At 34.7% G+C, this 21,280-nt stretch overlaps 1 protein-coding gene across 6 annotated transcripts in view; it reads left to right on the forward strand.

Annotated features, from left to right (window-relative positions):
- LOC135198611 (protein lingerer-like) overlaps positions 1-21,280 on the forward strand; it is a 270,401-nt gene that overhangs the window by 158,253 nt on the left and 90,868 nt on the right. For all 6 annotated transcript variants that reach the window (XM_064226351.1, XM_064226354.1, XM_064226352.1 and 3 more), the window contains 2 exons: positions 14,511-14,663; positions 20,844-20,984. In XM_064226351.1, coding sequence (XP_064082421.1) covers positions 14,511-14,663; positions 20,844-20,984 — 294 coding nt within the window. The remainder of the gene's footprint in view (positions 1-14,510; positions 14,664-20,843; positions 20,985-21,280) is intronic.

A 21,280-nucleotide genomic window follows, 5' to 3' on the forward strand; every position in this document is an offset into this window, starting at 1 on the left:
TTTAAAGGTGATGATGATGATGAATTAGCTGTGCAGTCCTATCAGTGACGATAAAGATATGACTGCACAGCTAAGCAGAAGAGTTATATCTTCTCTGAGGGTGCCTCTCCATCTTCTGGAGGCACTTTTTCAGGCGATTCAGGAGACTTTGGAGGGTCCTTCTTTGTACGTGTGAGGAACATGGTGATTGGCAGCTGCTGTCGTTGCATCTTCATGATGGTGAGGGCTTGTTTATGGGGCTCCAATGCAGTATCAAGAATGTTGGAAAACTTGAGGGAGCGGTCCAAGTTGTGTCAAGAATGTTGGAAAACTTTAAGGAGCGGTCCATGTTGCAGCAAACTCCTGGACACCATTGATCATTCTCCTAACTTTGGACAGGTGTTCTAAAGTCAGGCCGCCCTACTGCTCCTCTCCTGCACCTGGAGTGTCTTCTTCTTTGCTGGCAGACTTCGTCCGGTCTTCCAAATCCAGGTCTGTCAGGGGGTCAAGAGTGAGCATCAGTGAAGGTGGTGACTTCATCCTAGGTGATATCATCAAAGACTTCCCCACCAAAAATTCTTGCCAACTGTACTGCCTTATTAACAGCCAAATGCTGGATTTCCAGAGGAAAGAAGCCCAAATAATTATGGACACAGTCCAGCCACAACTTGCTCCAGTATGCATTCAGGGTCTCCTTCTTCATGTCCTTCAACGACCAGTTGATGCCAGACAGACGCGTAGCAATCGTGAATTTATGCCAAATGGCTTTCAGCGTAAATTCACTGTCGCAGCTCCATTGCATCCTCCATAGACTGGAGGAGAGGTGGTGTTTGTGGGGGAGGAACTCGAGCTGGACTCCCTTGTAATATAGATCGAGAGGGTGGCCACCAGCATTATCCATAAACAGCAACACCTTGAACTCCATGTCCAGATCGGCCAGGTATTGCCTAACTTGAGTGATGAGGCTTTGATAAAACCATCACTCTGTAAGGACTTTGGTGAACCAGGCCTTGGGATTGTGCATCCAGAACACAGGCAGCAATGCTTTGTTCTTATTTAAGAGTCCCCTGGGATTTGCAGCCTTGTAAATGAGGCCTGTTGTCAGCACAAAGCCAGCCGCATTTCTGCACATCAGGAGGGCCACCCTTTCCTTTGGTGCCTTGAACCCAGAGGCTTTAGCTTAGTCCTTCATTAAATATGTTGGGGGGGGACATCTTTTACCAGAACAGGCCAGTTTTGTCCATATTGAAGACCGTTCTGGGCGGTATTCTTTACCCTGCTGGATTTTCTTGAAGATTGGATATTTTGCAGCCTCATCCTTGTTGGCCGATGCTGCTTACCCATGTAGGGAAACAGACTTTAGGTGGAACCTTTTCTGGAACCACTGGAACCATCCTTTGCTCGCCATTTTCGTCATGATTCACGCTGATATTTGCCGATACATAAAACACAGCTTCGTGATTATATTTGTGTATGTCAGTAACTTTATAAGCAGTGATACCGATGAAGGAAAGAAGTGCGATACCCACAATTCCAGCTTTGCGAGATGGTACTCTGGTTTCAACCAATCAACGACAAGTGTATGTACAGCCAATGAGCCACAAGGAAAATGAATGCTGCTCCTGGATTGGCTGCTTTGCAGACAACAGCCAATAGTGTGTCAAGTATCATTTTGCCTTGGTACAGTGGGGCCTCAGTAATTGCATGGGATAGGGACTACAACCACCTGCGTTCAATTTTTTTTGAAGCAAATATAAGTGTTATCACACCCCTCAAAAAATGCCTAGGCCTTACCCTAACTGCCTACTTCAATAGTTAAAACACCAAAGATGTCCTACCAATAAAAATTCTTATAGGCTAACTGCCTATTTTAATACTAGTTCAAACGCCAAATACTATACCTTAAACTATCATATGGGTACTTAAAACTATCCAAACACATTGCCTACTCCTATTAGTAGTAGTAGTAGTAGTAGAAGGGAATTGTCCTTGAAATGGCTCCCTTGCTTCTTTTATTCCTCCTTTCCTTATGTGTGTTTTATGTCTATAATGTCATAAATCTTTTATAAAATCTCCTATTTTCAATTTCCCCTTCATCAGATCTGCAAATAAAAGTATATTCGCTAATAATTCATCTTTATTTTAATGATACAGCTGCTGCACAAAGCTATGTCTATTTTGTGAATGAATACATTTATGATAAAAAATGATTTACAGTAAAGATTACAGTACTGTATTGTAATATTAATGTATAAACAGCAAAATACAGTGACAAGTCTATTTTTGTCTTTTAATGTTTATGTTGAGAATCAGCTGATAAGACGTTCATTACCAAAAGAATTATTTTGGAAAGCAATTTTGTTGCTAAAAGAAATTAATTGCTTAGGAAGAGAGTAATTATTGGCTGGCTTTGGTCAAAAATTATAACAGTGTTATTTACACATGAAATTTTTATTTTTAATATTTTCACGGTGATAGGAGATGAAACATCAATAGTGATAAAATATTCTCTTGTATACTATTATAGTATATGTAATAATCATTGTCTACTACTAAACTTGTGTTGAAGTATTGGCAGTCTCCAGGTTACGATGGGTTCGGCTTACGACGTTCTGAGGTTAAGGCGCTTTTCAATTATATTCTTCAGAAAATATTTCCAGGGTTACGACACCTACAACACTGATCTGGCAGATGAAATATGACACCAAAAGTGCTAAATAATCAATATTTTAAGGGTTTTTGATGAAAAATGCAATAAGAATGCAGTTAACATAGTTTTCAATGCACCCAAAGCATTAAAAGTGAGGTTTTCTTAGGATTTTTGACGATGTTCCGGCTTTTGACGATTTTTGGCTTACGACACGTCTCAAGAACGGAACCCTCATCATACCCCGGGGACTACCTGTACAGTAAATCAGAGAAAGAATAAAAATATGGCAACACGTTCCTACAGTAAATGTCGGCGAGACACTTCTTTTATATATATTTTGATAATAATAGATCAGTATTATAGTGAAATGAGTTTTTTTTAATGTTACCGTTTTATTTCATTAAGAGATATGTATACTGAGAGAGAGAGAGAGAGAGAGAGAGAGAGAGAGAGAGAGAGAGAGAGAGAGAGAGAGAAAGCGGTTGTGATTTTGTGGGATTTTAATTTAGCATTCTACTGATATTTTGCTATTTAGAATCATATTAGCATTTGAAAATTAGTAAATCATTTTTTATCATAAAAATGTATTTAGTCATGAAAATAAATGAAAATACAGTAATTAGTGAATCTTGCTCTATGAAAAAATTTGCAAGTTAGTTAATTTTCTGCGGTAGTATACTATTTGGAAACAAGTTCCACAGAAAAACAGTAAGTAAAGTGTTTTATGACGAGTTTAGAGCATACGTATGTGAAATAACATGGGTAGAAGAGCGGTGTAACCATTATTCATTATGTACAATAGTATGTACATACGAATGAGACTGTAGGTTTGGTGACATCACATGATCTTCATTTATGATAAAAAATGAGTTACTGTAGTGGTTAAAGTACCATACTGTAATATCATTGCAAACACATCAAAATAAAGTAATCAATGCATACTTGTAAACTTGTAAAAGTATTTTTGTCTTTTTTATAATGCTTTCCCTAAGGAATTATTCCTTGAATAGGCTTTTTATTATGAAAATATGCCAGTAATATATAAGTTAAAAGCGGGTTTTATTATGTTTATGCTTTGTCTCTAATCGCAAAGAACAATACTTACTGCGTTAATCAATGACAATTATCGTTTGTATGACATCATTGTTCGGAGAAGTTATTTACTACCAAAATGATGAATTTCAAATTAGATATTAATGTTATCCGCAATTTTGTTATTATTACTGAAATTACACTACTATTAAATTTCCTGAAAGGTTACAAAACAATAAACGTTGCTGTGAATGCAACCACATAACTGGATGTTTACATTTACTTTGCCTGCAACTCAGTTAAGGGCTGATTTCATTGATATAGAATTGTTTCTTGAATAGGTTATTTATTATGAAGTTTGCCAATACTAATGTACTATAAAGTGAATATTTTTTTATTGCCTTTATTGTCAGTTTTTATAATGTGAATCTTTTCATGCATGTTGATGGTTATCGCACCGCGACCGAGGCTTAGCCTACCATAAACATCATTACACAATGTCACATTTTACAGTAAAAAACATGAAATTATTGCTGTACAAAAAAATTTGCATCTGCAAATAGCGGCAGCACACGAATAATTGTATTGATATGTTCTACAGAGAAACCTGCAAATGAGCTAGTCCTCCCCCGAATAACTTGTAGAAATGTTCCAAAGAAAAATCTGTGAAATGAAGAACATGAATACAGCGTTTCCACTGTATTTATACATAGTATTACATAGTCTTGATAGTTAAAGTAGTTATACAGTCTTAAATAGTAATTAGCTTTCAGTATAGACATACCCTGTATATTCAAGAGAACATGATATTTAAATTTTTCATATATCAAAAAATTGTGTTACCTGATGGTGTGTGTGTGTGTATATATATATATATATATATATATATATATATATATATATATATATATATATATATATATAATATAATATATATTATATATATTACACACACACACATATACAGGCAGTCCCTAGCTATTGGCAGGTTTCTATTCTGATGGCTTGTTGATAAGTGAAAATTGCTGATAACCAAAAGTCAATGATTTTCCATTTTAGGGGGCAAAGCTTATATAGAAATAATACTCCGATTTTTATGAAATTTTTATGTTATACATATATATAAGGTAATGTTCCAGAAAGAAATTTAGTGAATGGATGGTTATTTTGGAATTTATTAAGAAAATAAAAAAATAAAATTAAAATGTAACTACCGTCCGGTCCCGAATTAAGCATGTTCGAATTGTGCGATTCCCCTTTTATGCGGTCGCTAGTTCTCAAAAATAGATTTTCTGTATCTGCATAGCTGTTCAAATTCTGCGAGTCATGTGCTGCAAAACGTATCAAATCTATTGCCTTTTCAAGTATTTTAGATGTAGCGGGGTTTGCTGGTATCTGTGAGAAGGGGTGGGGGAAATGCTTGGAGGAAAATAACTATTATTCCTCCAAGGTGGAATGCGAGAGAAAGATTTCCTGCTCAGCCATTAGCTTAAAATGGAAGGCTCTGCCTCACAAATTTGTGACGTCATAGTGCATTGAGTATGAATGATCATCGCCATACGTATTATTCAGATCTGTGAAGTTTATTCTGATCATCTGCATTATGTAGATTTTATCATTTATCTTTTTCTATCGTTGAAATAGATTTTGATGAAAATGACTAGTAAAAGTAATTAACAGGGAAGCAGATGTGGTGTTTGAGAGAGAGAGAAAATCATTCGATCTAAACTTTTGAAGAAACTGTCATTTCATGTTAAATTTTGAATTTTTATCATTTCTTTTTAAGAAATTCTAATTTCATATCAAATTTTGAATTTGTGAGAGAGAGAGAGAGAGAGAGAGAGAGAGAGAGAGAGAGAGAGAGAGAGAGAGAGAGAGAGAGAGAGAGAGAATCGTCGATCTAAACTTTTCAAGACTCATTTCATGTTGAATTTTGAATTTTTATCATTTCTTTTTTAAGAAATTGTTATTTCTTATCAAATGAATTTTGAATTTTTATCATTTCTTTTTTAAGAAATTGTTATTTCTTATCAAATTCTGAATTTTCATCAATTCTTTTTTTATCATAGAATAAATTTATATGAAAATGATGACATAGTGAACATGCGGGACAAATAAACAGACAGGCGCTCGTAACCAGGTTTGTTAGGCCTAATGGGAGTGAAGACACATGATCCACTAGTCCCCAAAACGTCAAATGGTTCACAAAGTCTTCCTTCAGCAGAAGAACTCTTCATGGAGGGTGAAATAGAGGAGTTTAAAGGTTTTTTGGCAGAGGATTGGTAGAGGAAATTCCATCCAAATGGTTTTTTAAAGGAAATGACTGTATCGTACAGTACACTTGCACCTAATGGTGGCATTGTTTTCGTGTGGGAGTTTTCACCATTCTGTGTGTAATTTAAAACTTTTTCAAGTTACTAAAACATTTTTTATTTTTTATTTTCCATAAGAATAATTTCATATTAAAAAAAATTACACTATATATAGTACATAGAAAGTATTGAAAATGCATAGTATAAAAAAAGTTTAACTGGATATGTTGCTGTTTGCCTTAGCCCTAATGGAATTATTCCCATAAGGTGTGTTTCGAAATCGCGAATTTTCAGTTCTGTAAGGCCGTGGATCGACCAAATTCTCGCATAATTGGGGACTGTACTGTACTTCATTTTTAGAGCTATTGCAATATGGCTTCATACACAGAAAGTATATTATGGTAGAAAAAAATGTTAGAAATAGTTATTCATTTTTTCTTTTCCCCCCCTTTTTGTTTCAGGGGGGAGGGGGGGGGGAATTTCCCCCAAAAATTTGGTAATTTGGTTATCATGGTTTCCTCGTCAACCTATGAAAAAATCTAGTCCTAACAAAATATTCATCTTTCTTTCCTATTTCCATTGGTATATTTAACTTTTAAAATTGGCCTAACAATAAATAAGCAGTTAGCGTTTGAAGTGCAAAATAAGGGAAAACAGGAAAATGGCCACAAAGGTCCTTCTTCTTCTTCTTTTTTTTTTTTTTTTTTGGGGGGGGGGGGATGTGGAAAAAATTTATCTTAGATGAAAAACGTTACAAATAAAGATTTAATATTCACTAGTGCTTAGTTCAGACTGCCTTTCCTTTCTAGTAGTTCCTAGTGTTTTTGCTTGGTTTCTGGTTCCAAGTCTCTCTCTCTCTCTCTCTCTCTCTCTCTCTCTCCTCTCTCTCTCTCTCTCTCTCTCTCTCTCTCTCTCTCTCTCTCTCTCTCTCTCTCTCTCTCTCTCTCTCTCGGGGTATTATTCGCTCGAGGCGAGGGTTCCTAATGACTACAGTTGGACCTCCCTTAGTTGCTGGGCCAGTTAACCACAGGTTTTTCCTAGGACCACTTCTCAGTCTATATCGCTGGTATGAATTGCAGCATCATGGGCTTGTCTGGGCAAGGCTAAGCCTCGGCTTCGTTCCGATAACCACTAACATAGATGAACAGATTCACATTATGATAGTAACTGACAATAAAGGTAATGAAACCATTCTCACCTTATATATTATTGGCATATCTTCCTAATATATTGCCTTTTCATGGAATAATTTCACATCACTGACATCAACTAATACTTCTGGCCAGCAACAAAATGTAAACATTGAATTACATTGCTTCACAGCAATCCTTATCATTCGCTAACCTTTTGGAAATGTTAATGGTGGTAGTGTAATTACGGTAGTAATAATATTTAGGAAAACATTAATTTTTAAATCGAACTTCATTATTGTTTTGGTAGTACGTAATTAACTCCAAACAATGCAGTCATATAAATGATAATTTTCATAGATTATTGTATTGTTGCTTGCCATTTGCCTTATATTTTAAGTATTGGCGTACCCTCATAATAAAATACCGATGTTATATATTAACCCTTAAACGCCAAATGGACATATTATACTCTGACTAAAATTGTGTGTTGGGTACTAAGTAGAAGAGCGGTTCATCGACTTCAAAAAGTTTTGTTAAATATTCGGGGAAAAATAGTTATAGGCCTAGTTTGCGAAAAATTTTAAATCACGCGCCTTGAGGGATGCTGGGAGTTCACGGATCACGCTGTTGTTTTGTTTACAAGCACTACCCAGGCGCGCATGCGCGAATTGCTTTCTTCTTGCACTAGAAAGCATCAGCGACACATATCGGAAATTATTTCATCACATTGTCGTAATTTTTGCAGTTTTATATTAGCCGTTACAGTTTTATATATGAAAATGTGTGCAATTTCATGTTGAATACAACAAAAAGCAACACATGGTTGCAGCTTTTATCAGTTTTGAAATATTTTGATATAAATCACGTTAAGTGCCAAAATTTCAACCTTCGGTCAACTTTGACTCTACCAAAATTGTTGAAAAACGCAATTGTAAGCTAAAACTCTTACATTCTAGTAAATTCAATCATTTACCTTCATTTTGCAACAAATTGGAAGTCTCTAGCGCAATATTTTGATTTATGGTGAATTTTTGAAAAAAAAAACTTTTTCCTTACGTCCACATGGTAACTGTCGAAAAAAATCGGAAATTCTTTCGTCCGATTGTCATAATGTTTGCACCGTTTTATATTTATATTTTGCCATTACATAAAGTTTTATATATGAAAATGTGTGCAATTTCATGTAGAATACAACAAATAACAACCCATGGTTGTAGCTTTTATCATTTTTGAAATATTTTCATATAAATAACAAAAGTGCCAAAATTTCAACCTTTGGTCAACTTTGACTCGACCGAAATGGTTGTAAAACGCAATTGTAAGCTAAAACACTTATATTCTAGTAATATTAAATTTTGCAACAAATTGGTAGTCTCTAGCACAATATTTCAATTTATGGTGAATTTTTGAAAAAACTTTTCCCTTACGTCCACAAGGTAACTCTGCTGAAAAAATCAGAAATTCTTTCGTCCGATTGTCGTAATGTTTGCACCATTTCATATTAGCCGTTACACAAAGTTTTATATATGAAAATGTGTGCAATTTCATGTAGAATACAACTAAAAACAACACATGGTTGTAGCTTTATCAGTTTTGAAATATTTTCATATAAATAACAAAAGTGCCAAAATTTCAACCTTTGGTCAACTTTAACTCGACCGAAATGGTCAAAAAACGCAATTGTAAGCAAAAACTCTTCCAGTCTTGTATTATTTGATCATTTACCTTCGTTTTGCAACAAATTGGAAGTCTTTAGCACAATATTTTGATTTATGGTGAATTTATGAAAAAAAACTTTTTCCTTCTGTCCGCGATGCAACTCTGACAAAAAAATCAGATATTTTTTCATCAGATTGTTGTAATGTTTGCACCGTTTTATATCAGCCGTTACATAAAGTTTTATATATGAAAATGTGTGCAATTTCATATATACAACTAAAAACCAACCCATGGTTGTAGCTTTTATCAGTTTTGAAGTATTTTAGTATAAATCATTATAAGTGCCAAAATTTCAACTTCTGTCAATTTTGACTCTACCAAAATGGTCAAAAAATGAAATTTTAAGCTAAAACTCTTACATTCTAGTAATATTCTACATTAACCTTCATTTTGCAACAAATTGGAAGTCTCTAGCACAATATTTTGATTTATGGTGAATTTTGAAAAAACTTTTTCCTTACGTCCACGTGGTAACTCTGGTGAAAAAAATCAGAAATTCTTTCGTCAGATTGTCATAATGTCTGCAATGTTTTGTATTAGCCGTTACTTAAAGTTTTATATGTGAAAATGTGTGCAATTTCATGTAGAATACAACAAAAAATAACTCGTTGTTGTAGTTTTTATCAATTTTGAAATATTTTCATATAAATATCGATAAATAGAAAAAATTTGACCTTCAGTCAAATTTAACTCGACTGAAATGGTCAAAAGCTGCAATTGTAAGCTACAACACTTACAGTCTAGTAATATTCAATCAATTATCTTTATTTTGCAACAAACAGGAAATCTTTAGCACAATATTTTGATTTATGGTGAATTTTTGAAAACAACTTTTTTTTTACGCCTGCGCGTTACGTATTCATGCATTATATTGTGATATTTTCTCTGTGTTGCTTTGATCATTTTACAATTTGTTATATACCAAAATCATTGCAATTTATTGTACAATACAATGGAAAAAATTAACCCATTAGCTTTATGTTTTGCTCACAGCTCGATTTGTATACAATTACAGTGGGCCCCCCGTATTCGCGTTCTCCGGATTCGCGGACTCACACATTCGCGGATTTCTCTCGAGAACGTTTCCCCGCATTATTCGCGGAAAATTCGCGCACTCGCGGTATTTTTCTATGAGAAATATCGAAAAATTCCTGGTTTTTTTTATCAATTTCATCATAAAATGCACTTTTTGTGGTAAAACTATTAAAAAAACCAAGTATGAAAATTTTTAGTGGTTTTTCTTGAGTTTTAATTACCAAAATGGGCTGTTTTTAGCATTTTTATAAGGGTTCCAAACATTCGCGGGTTCTAACTATTCACTATTATCATAATTTAATCAGAAATGAAGATCCCTTTGCTCATAGATCGTAGCCTGGGACACTGCGTCAAGCGAGACAGGGCACTCCTTCCTACGCAATTCTCTCTCAATCTCGCTCCCCCCTCTCCCTCCTCTCTCTCTCTCTGGCTATATTCTCTCTCTCGTCTCTCTCTCTTCTCATCTCTCCTCTTCTCCTCTCGTCTCTCTCTCCACTCTTCTTCTCTCTCTCTCTCTCTCTCTCTCTCTCTCTCTCCACTTTGGCATGATGAAATTCTTGCCAAAACAAAGATAAACAGACGTAAAAGCAAGTGAATGTCAAAGGTGAAACTCGAACGTGTACCCTCTATCATGTTTCTGCTCGCACTTTTAGATTCTCTGTGTAGTTTGGAAGACCATATACGTAGAGGATTTGAAAGAAAACAAATTACAATAGCTGTCTTTTTTGACATTCAAAAGGCATACGACACTACATGGAGGTATGCAATATTAAAATCTTTACATAATAATAACATCCGCGGCCATCTTCCTAAATTTATTAAAAACTTTATGACTGACCGCACTTTTCAGGTGAGAATAGATAATGTTTTTTCCAAAATATTTCCACTTGAAAATGGAGTACCACAAGGTAGCGTCCTTAGTGGTACTTTGTTCACATTGGCAATTAACAACATCAGTAACATGCTACCGGTTGGAATTAAGAGTAATTTGTATATGGATGATTTTGCAATATATTACACAGCATCACGCATAAAACATGCAGAAAGAATTATTAATAAAACTATAATAAAAATAGATGAATGGGCCTCATCAGTAGGATTTAGATTTTCCATAGAAAACAACCAAGCGGTCATTTTTTATAAAAGTAAAATTTGGAAAAAAGGCGAAGAAGCAGAATTAAAAATGAGAAACCATAATATACCAATTAGCCAAACTGCAAAATTTTTAGGTTTAATATTTGATGCACACCTCAACTGGAAAACCCATATAACTTACATAAAATCAAAATGCAAAAGAGCATTAAACCTAATTAAAAAAATCTCTCACACAAATTGGGGAGCTGATAGACATACTCTTACTATACTTTATAAAGCAACAGTGCTATCAATTATTGATTATGGAAGTGAAATATACGGGTCAGCTTCAGAAGCAGCACTGAAAATATTAGACCCAATTCACAACGAAGGCCTAAGAATATGCACAGGAGCATTTAGATCCTCGCCAGTCTCCTCTGTACAAGTTGAATGTGGCGAACTGCCACTATCCCTCCATAGAGAATTCATAACCATGAAAAGTGCATTAAGAATCAAGGCAAGTGATTCACCAACTAAAAGTCTATTTGAGTTAAGGGATGTCTTTATAAACAATCATTCACCACCTTTCCCAATTAGAACTAATAGACTGTTCGAGTCATTAAATATAAATATACAAGTACCTCCAATAGTAAAGTTACCACCTCATTGGACTATGATTAAAGTAAAGACTTGCACTCACTTGAAATATTTATCAAAAAGTTCCGTATATACCCCAGAACACCATTTACAAAAAACCATAGAACATATAAGACAAAAAAGTTCACATTATGCAATATATACCGACGGGTCCAAATCGCAACATGGCGTAGGATATGCAGCTATATCGCAGAACAAAACATATCAATTTTCTTTACCCAATCATGCCTCAGTCTTCACAGCAGAGTTGTGTGCAATTAAAGTAGCTATCAAAATTATAAAGCAAACTTCAATTAATAATTTTGTGATTTTTAGTGACTCGAGAAGTGCCATAGAAGCTCTTCAGAATTACAATTCAAAAAATAATATTGTACAGCAAATTCAATTTGAACTCCACAAATTATATAAAAATGGCAAAAATATTGAAATATGTTGGATCCCTGCTCATGTGGGGATAAGAGGAAATGAAGAGGCTGATAAAGCAGCTAAAGAAGCAGTCCAAATGATAAAAGCAAATGTAAACATCCCCACCAGTGATTATATAAGATATATAAAAACAATAATTGTAAATAAATGGCAAAACGTATGGGCTGAAGAGCCTGAAAATAATAAATTAAAACAAATAAAACAGGATGTTAACAAATGGAGTTCAGCATATCAAAGAGAGAGACATGCTCAAGTAATCCTGACGCGCCTCCGTATAGGCCACACTCGTCTGACACACGGGCACTTGATGAGCAAACCACGCGACCCTGCTCCAGAGTGTTCAGAGTGCAAGGAGTTGGTAACAGTCAGACATGTCTTGTGCGAGTGTCCAAAGTATGACCAGCAGAGACTGTCAACTTTTGGAAATAAAACAATAAAAGAAATTTTGACAGAATCTTTTACATTTTCAGTAGTTCCAATTTTGACTTTTCTGAGGAACTGCAATTTAATTGATAAAATATAAGTTTTTTTAGTGAATTTTAAAACAAAATTTCAAAAATTTAAAACTTAATTCCGAATTTTAATATACCGTTTTAGTATGTATGTAAGGGAACATGAGTAAATGTATTTATTGTGTGTGTGTTCTAGTATGAAAGCGTTTGCCTTTGTGCAATTTTTTTATTTATCCTGAATGACCAATTTGGTCCCAGTTCTGGCCTAAGGGCTAGACCTGGCATTTTATCTAATCCTTCGGGCCAGCCCTAGGAGAGCTGAAAATCAGCTCAGTGGTCTGGTAAAACTACTTTTATAATAATAATAATCTGCTCGCACTGAAGGGTGGTAAGCTGAGAACTTCCCTCCTGCGACTCATGGAATCTCTACAGGTGCCATTGCTCATAATTTCTTTGAAAATGATTATCAAAATTATGATCACAGAAGGAATATTTTCTAGTACGGATCAATGTTTTTGGCTTATTGAGACATTTCCTAATTACCCTGTAACTACGAAAGTAAGAGGAATTTCGACGAAATGTTTCGTGTATGCATTCTCCATTGCCATACGAAGCTCCATAAATTTTTTCATTACTGCATTTTTTGCCCTAATGCCCCATATACAGGGGTACTGGATGGCCCCCTTAATGCAGTGTATATGAAACACGGTGATGTGATATAAATTCATAATAAGGCTGTGTGTGGCAAACATTCTACTTGGTTAACAGGGCTTGGGGGGAGGGGTTGTATATAAATTCTAATTATATACACCAGAGTTCGACAGTGATTTGTAAGGTTGGAATCAGGATCAACTTTTCCCTCACTTGTTGGCTAAGTCAATAATGTCACTGAAGTCCTGATTTCACCTCAGTCCGCTGGGCACTTGTTCAAACCCACAAGAGGACAAAATTATAATCGAATAAAAATTTCCCTTTGCTTAACATACATGAAAATATAATAACTGAAGTAGAGCGAATGGGATATTAAAGGACATTTGTAGCTAAATGCATGTACTATATAAATCATGGTGAGATATATATATATATATATATATATATATATATATATATATATATATTTATACACACACATACACACACACACACATATACATATACATATAATGTTCCTGCAGTGCTTAGAGGTAAAGCATTGACAGCATTATCTATTATGCAGCCAACTACTTCAGTTGGATGAGAGTGCTGAAAAGGCTCACCATCATTCACATCATCAGTCGTCTTCTTCAGTCTCCCATTACACTTCTTCCTTGCATTATCCACATTTCCAATAAGCCTTGTTGCCACACATTTCATCAACCAAATATGCAAATCCCTCACTGAGGAATTTTCTTGGATCTCCTTTTGTTTTGATGAACTCTGTTTTACTGATGGGGATATGGTTTTGAATTTAAAACTTTTTTTAAAATTAATGCATGCTAAACTACAAAAAATATTATAGCCATAGCATATAAAGTTAATGAGCCAGGTGAAAAAAATTAGCCTTTTCCACTCATTGTTCTTTCCATCAAATGGTCATTCGACCTAGTAAAATATTTTTATTCATGCTAGTTGTCAGTCGGCCAAACATATTTCGACCAGTTATCTTATGGCAAATAGTCAGACTACTGTTGTACTACTGCATGTTAGAAATACTCTAGGAAAGAAGTACTAGTGTTGTTGTAACAGTACTTATGAGAGAGCTATTTACTAATATAAATTGCTGTAGTTTACCAACAAAAATGGGAACTTGAACACTAGGTGAACTGGTTTTAATAAAAATGTTGATGGAGGATTGTTTTAGGAGGTGGTTCTTTTGTATACCTGTTTTAGGAGGTGGTTCTTTTGTATACCAGTTGGAATGGCTTCAATCCTGAAGTTGAATAACTGAGATTCTCCTTTTTATTATACTATATAAGGATTGTGCACTAATTTTTACACAGGAATTTTGGTCTTCATTCGGTGATAATTACCATTTCTTATGTCAACTGGTCTTTTATTGCAGAATTCATATTCAACAACTAATCAACAGGGAGGAAGTGGAGTCAGCAGTAGCAACAGCACTGTGTATAGTAATACCAATTCAGGGTCAACAGGTACCAATAGTAATAACAGTTCCAGCAGCCAAGGTGGTTATGGTTCCAGTTTTTCTGTTCAGGTAAGATAAGCTGCTAATTGAAATATCAGTGTTTTAATTGTAGTTAGCTTTATACTGAAAGACTTGTCCATATCAGGATATTCATTGGATTTCTTTTCTATCTTGATATATCAGTTGTTCCTTGGAGCTGTTATTTGTTGAAGTTAGATGGAGTTTTGAAACTACAGGGTTTGGTATCATTAGTGTATTATCTTGAATCTTGTTGCTAGAAAACAAGGTTTGTTTAAAGCATTATCTCACATTGTTGGTCGGTCAGTTTCCTATTTTTCTTTAATTTTAATAAAATTATGTGGGCTTGTTTTTTTGAAAATTGTTTCTTTTATAAGCTGATATTTAGGTAGTTTTTCTTTAATGTTGTTTGAGGGAATTGGTTGAAGTTCAAGAGGTTCATATTGCTATTTTCATTACAGATACTGGTTTTGTTTTTTCTTACAATCCCCTTAAATTATATGTTGTCTTAGTCCTGTGGATATTGCATTCCCAGGCTTACTGAACATTGGTCATTAGGGTATCTATTTTAAACTCATTATTTATATAATTTCCATTAAACTCATTATTTATATAATTTCCATAAAACTCACTTTTTTATATTTCTATTCTCATTCGTTGTCGTCTTAGCGCTGAATGATATTGCCATTTTCATTCATTGTCATGATAGCACTGAATGACTCTGCGGATCCCAGTGCTTGTTTTATGCCTAAATAACTTATTCCATTCCACTGCACTATTTAGGTCAAGTTTTAGACGTATCAGTACTGTCCATCAAAATGTATAACTAATGAACTATTGCAAAGTGGGGACTGCAAAATATTGCTCTTGCAAAATATTACTCTAGGCGCTGGGTGAGAGAAGGGACCGAGTCATGTTGGTGGCTTGGACCACCTGTGAAAGCCAGGAATGGCTATTCTTCAGGTGCCAAGATCGATGTTGCTGTTCTTCGGGACAAGGCATATGAAGGAGATAAGTCTTCTTCTTTGTAGTCCTCTTCATGAGGTTCGATCACGGAGAAGATAGATGTATAGCTAGACATGGCAAGTTCTCGCCAGTTTTTACTGCATTTAACTCCGCTCAATTTACGCTTGCGTTCGCTTGTACAAAACATTTGTGGGAAATTAATTCTTTGTTTGACAGAGTGAGAACATCGCAAGCTCAGGGAAGAGCGGGCAAGAACAGTCAATCCTCCTCCTCTTTTTTTTTCCCCCCTCTACTTCTTGCTTACACCGGAATGAACATGGGAATAAGAAGAATTCTATGGGGTCTACTCCTCAGAGTTCAAATTCGAGAGACTTATGTTTTTGGTTCAGTCTTAGAATCTTATCGAACATATGTCAATCTGTTCAGGATGGATAGTACCGAGAGGTTTGAACACCTCTCCAGTGCTACTGTTTTGGGAACAACCAGTTCAGCTTGAACTAGTTATCTTCAGTATCCTGTTATCACTGTAGAAATCTCTCTTCGGGACAACTTCACCTTCGCTCTCTTCATTAGAGAATGAAGGAAGTCTGCTTGCAGTCCTTATCTTGCCTCTCGAATGAAGATGAATTAGGCTGGAGCGCGATTTACAGGAACCTTCGAATGTACTAGTTTATTCTCCTCACAATACACTTCTGTTATCAGTTGCATTGTCCGAGTAATAGGCGCTATCTGTAAGTGAATTGTTCTGTGTTACCAAGACGAATAGTACTTTCTCTTAATTAACCAGAAACTCAGGACGACCTTTTTGGCCTCCCAAGAGTTTCTGGTTTTGATTTTGAGATGACTAATGGTATTTTTTGCTAACAACACCACAACATTTGCTTTTATTGCCAAACAAGAGTGTTTCTTTCCCTCCCATTTTGGTTAAAATGCAGATGCTCAAGTGTATCTCTTTATTCTCATTGGTTCTAGCTGAACACATTACATCATGGAATGTATTACCAGGCAACTCAATGTAAGGGTCGAGCTAGGGGCAGAATGATGTACTTCTGTCCGAGATTCTGTTTGTATTGGTACTGTTTCGCCTCTGTCAAGGATTAACTACCAATTCGAATCTCTTTGCCCCTGCAATCACAGACTTAGGTCTCTGGTTGGCTTGGAATTCTCACGTAGGGCCCATGTCTCTTGCTCCAACATATGCTGTTGTGAAAATTTTCAGACAGAGATATATGTCATTTGACAGATATATTTCACTTGAGCTTCATAATTTGAAGTACTTGGCATCTCCTCAGCACACGTGGTTAATGGCAACATATGAGAAGCCACAACATTAGCTGTGTCTATACCTTTAGCTTCAAGATAAGTTTTGATATTGCAAGAGCTTGCTTCCCGTCACTTACTAAGCTTCTTTTTTGGTATGTTGGTAATATATATATAATACATAATTGATGTCCAAAAGTCCGAGGAAGTGTTGCATTCTATTGAAAATAACAAATACATGATTACATAAAACAAATATATAAATTCTCTCTCGGGACAACTGGCTCGCATTACTCAGTCATGGGAAAAGTTGCCATCTCTATAAGGAAAACATTGTACAGCATATGAAACAAAATGCAATGAAAAAAAACATGTAACGAATGAATGCAAAATTGGCCTTTAAATCATTTAAAAGGCTTCGTATTGATATTGTATTATGCGTGGAAATGACCCAGATCTGTGGAAATATGACGATAACATTTTCAGGAATTTGAGCCAATATGACCAAAATTACAGGCCGCTAATATCCTTGAAAGGGCCTATTTTTTTAGTTAAAACTCAAGAAAAACCCACTAAAAATTATTATACCTGGTTTTTCAGTAGTTTTAATAGACTTTATGATGAAATTGATAAAAAAAAGGAATTTGTGGATATTTCTCATAGAAAAATACCGCGAATACACAAATATCCTGCAAATAATGGGTGGATATGTTCCAGAGAGAATTCCGCGAATGTGTGAGTCTGCGAATCTGGAGAACGCGAATACAGGGCACCACTATAATAATGTGTATTTACTTTCCCATTTGATTGACTCATGTGATTATGAGTTTTCTTTGAATGTTAGTTAAGCTATTGTTTTGCTGTATCCCATCGTATGGCATGTTATTGGCATGTTATATATCAGTAAACCCCTGGATTCAATGACTCACTGATTTGCAGATTTCTCTATTGAATATGTACTATACAGGCAGCCACCAGTTACCTGTGATCCAGTTTTATGTGCTTGTCTAGCGACAACAATAACTGAATTTTCAGCGCTAATATGCAACGATCCCCACTTAGCAGCAATAACTGGGGGTCAGTGCTATTATCTCTGATTTTCAGTCACATATTGTCATATGGTTGGGAATGGAACCCCCACTGATAACCGGGGACTGGCTGTACACATTATTCATGGTATTTTCACGGAAATATTCACTAATTTCTGTACTATTTTCATGAATAAATGCACTTTTTTGTGATAAAACTATTAAAGTTTACTTTTAACCCTTGAACGCCGATTGGACGTATTAAACGTCGACAAAAATTGTCTGTCGGGTGCCGATTGGTGGATGGTACGTTGACGGAAAAAAGTTTTTGTAAAAATTCATAGAAAAATAGTTATAGGCCTACTATGCAAAAACTTTTGAATCACGTGCCTTGGGGGATGCTGGGAGCTCACGGATCAAGGCGTTGTTTTGTTTACTATCGTTACCCAGGCACGTAAGCACGAATTTCTTTCTTATTGCACTAAAAAAACATCAGCGACACATCTCAGAAATTATTTTGTCACTTTTGACATAATTTTTGCACAATTTTATTTTAGCCATCACATGGAGTATTATATATGAAAATGTGCGCAATTTCATGTAGAATACAACTAAAAACAACTCATGGTTGTAGCTTTTATCAGTTTTGAAATATTTTCATATAAATAACAATAAGTGCCAAAATTTCAACCTTGGGTCAACTTTGACTCTACTGAAATGGTCGAAAACGCAATTGTAAGGTAAAACTCCTATATTCTAGTAATATTCAATCATCTACATTCATTTTGCAACAAATTGGAATTCTTTAGCACAATAATTCGATTTATGGTGAATTTATGAAAAAACTTTTTCCTTACGTCTACACGGGAACTCTTCCGAAAAAATCAAATTTTTTTGTCCAATTGTCATAATGTTTGCACCATTTTAAATTAGCTGTTACATAAAGTTTTATATATGGAAATCTGCGCAATTTCATGTAGAATACAACAAAAAACAACACATGGTCGTAGCTTTTTTTCAGTTTTGAAATATTTTGATATAAATAATGATTAGTGCCAAAATATCAACCTTCGGTCAAATTTGACTCGACCGAAATGGTCGAAAAACGGAATTTTAAGCTAAAACTCTTACATTCTAGTAATATTCAATCATTTATCTTTATTTTGAAACAAATTGGAAGTCTCTAGCACAATATTTCGATTTATGGTGAGTTTATGAAAAAAAACATTTTCCTTATGTCCGCACGTTAACTCTTCCGAAAAAAATCAGAAATTTTTTTGTCCGATTGTCGTAATGTTTGCACCATTTTAAATTAGCCGTTACTTAAAGTTTTAGGTATGAAAATGTGTGCAATTTTATGTAGAATTTAACAAAAAAACAACCCATGGTTGTAGCTTTTATCAGTTTCGAAATATTTTCATATAAATAACGATAAGTGCCAAAATTTCAACCTTTGGTCAACTTTGACTCAACCAAAATGGTAAAAAAATGCAATTGTAAGCTAAAACTATTACATTCTAGTAATATTCAATCATTTACCTTTATTTTGTAACAAATTGGAAGTCTCTAGCACAATATTTCGATTTATGGTGAATTTATGAAATAAACTTTTTCCTTACATCCGCGCGGTAACTTCCGAAAAAATCATAAATTTTTGTGTCCAATGGTCGTAATGTTTGCACCATTTTAAATTAGCCGTTACATAAGGTTTTGTATATGAAAATGTGTGCAATTTCATGTAGAATAAAACAAAAACAACCCATGGTTGTAGCTTTTATCAGTTTGAAAAACTATTATTCAATATTAAATAAACTGTATATTTTGATTTATGGTGAATTTTTGAAAATAGATTTTTTTACGTCCACGCTTTACGAATTCATGCATCATTTTGTGATAATATTTTCTCTGTGTTGCCTTGATCGTTTTACAATGTGTTATAGACCAAAATGATTGCAATTTAGTGTACAATACAACGGAAAAAAATTTAACTCTTTAGCTTTAACCATTTTGCTCACAGCACGATTTGTATACAATTATATATGACATTTTTTTTTGTGCTGTATATATCCCAGTATTTATATATGATAATGATTTTTTTTTTTTTTTTTTTTTTTTTTTCATTTCTAATGGTTGCATACTAAACTTCAGGCAATGACAAAAAAAGGAGCCAAAAATGAACTTAATGTTGAAAACTAAGCGTGCTGTGATTTTTTTAAAAAAAACATTTTTTCCGCGACTGCCGCCGGCACACAGGAGACACTTTTGGAAATACTTGCTCGGCGTTTAAGGGTTAAGATGTTACCATCACTGCAGTTCATGAAGAACCACAAAAACAAATATATGGATCTGTGTTTGATTGAGTTGCGTAAGAAATATTCACGATAAATTTTTTTACCTGAGGACTATCTGAATTAATCCTCTGTCCAATTTCCCCATAGCTTATGATACTGTATGTACGCAGAGAAGCCAAAAGGATGACTTGGAAAATAAATCATCAAATAGTGTTAAACAAAATAAAATGTTCATTAGACACTATATCTACCTAAATGCAGTTATATGTTAGAATATGTTCATCTGATTGGATGTCCACAGCTGTTTTCTAGCAGTGGTATAAATGACTGAGATCACTGAAAAGTTTCTTTTACCATGTCCATTGTTTGCACCCCCTTAAAATCAGTTGAGGTACTCATTTTTCTCTTGATAGTATGATGCTCATAAGTTTTTATGTTGTCTTGCTGTGAAGTAAACTAAAATCTCTAGTTATCTTTGATATGAAATTACAGTATTGTCAAATGTCATTACTTAAATTGATCCAAGTTCTAATGTTACCCCAATTACTGTTGATTAGTTTTTGTTATTTACTATTTTCCATAATTTCTATTTTCTTCATTTGCAATTGTGTACATGTGGGCACTCGTGTTTTATGGAAATTCCGCATTTATTGAGGATATTGTTAACACATGCTCTGTTTCAGCAGGCCTCTGGTGCTGGAAGCAGCAATGGACAGTATCAAAATAGTTATGCTAATGCTTCTAGTCATTCTTCATTAGGGTCTATCACAGCACCCAAAACCCTTACTGGACTTTCAACATCCCCTGCAGTTAAAGATGCTACACAGGTGAGTGAAATAATATTTTGTATACCTAAATCATGTGAAGAAAACAAAGCTTGCACATGTAGGATCCCACCTTATGAAAGTAGAATATGCTTATGACACTTTGGAATCTGCCATTTTAAAGCAAAAATATAAATACTTACTTATATATGTGAGAAGAATTGTTAGCTTTTCTCTGAACCAAGGTGTAACCTACTAAATGCTGCAGTTAACGACAAGGGCGCAATTCTTGGGGGCCTGACAATAACTAAAAATTGCCACTAACCAAAATTTCAAGTCTACAGGCACCACAATCCACC

The sequence above is a fragment of the Macrobrachium nipponense genome, chromosome 22 (genome assembly GCF_015104395.2).
Source record: "Macrobrachium nipponense isolate FS-2020 chromosome 22, ASM1510439v2, whole genome shotgun sequence".
Taxonomy (NCBI): domain Eukaryota; kingdom Metazoa; phylum Arthropoda; class Malacostraca; order Decapoda; family Palaemonidae; genus Macrobrachium; species Macrobrachium nipponense.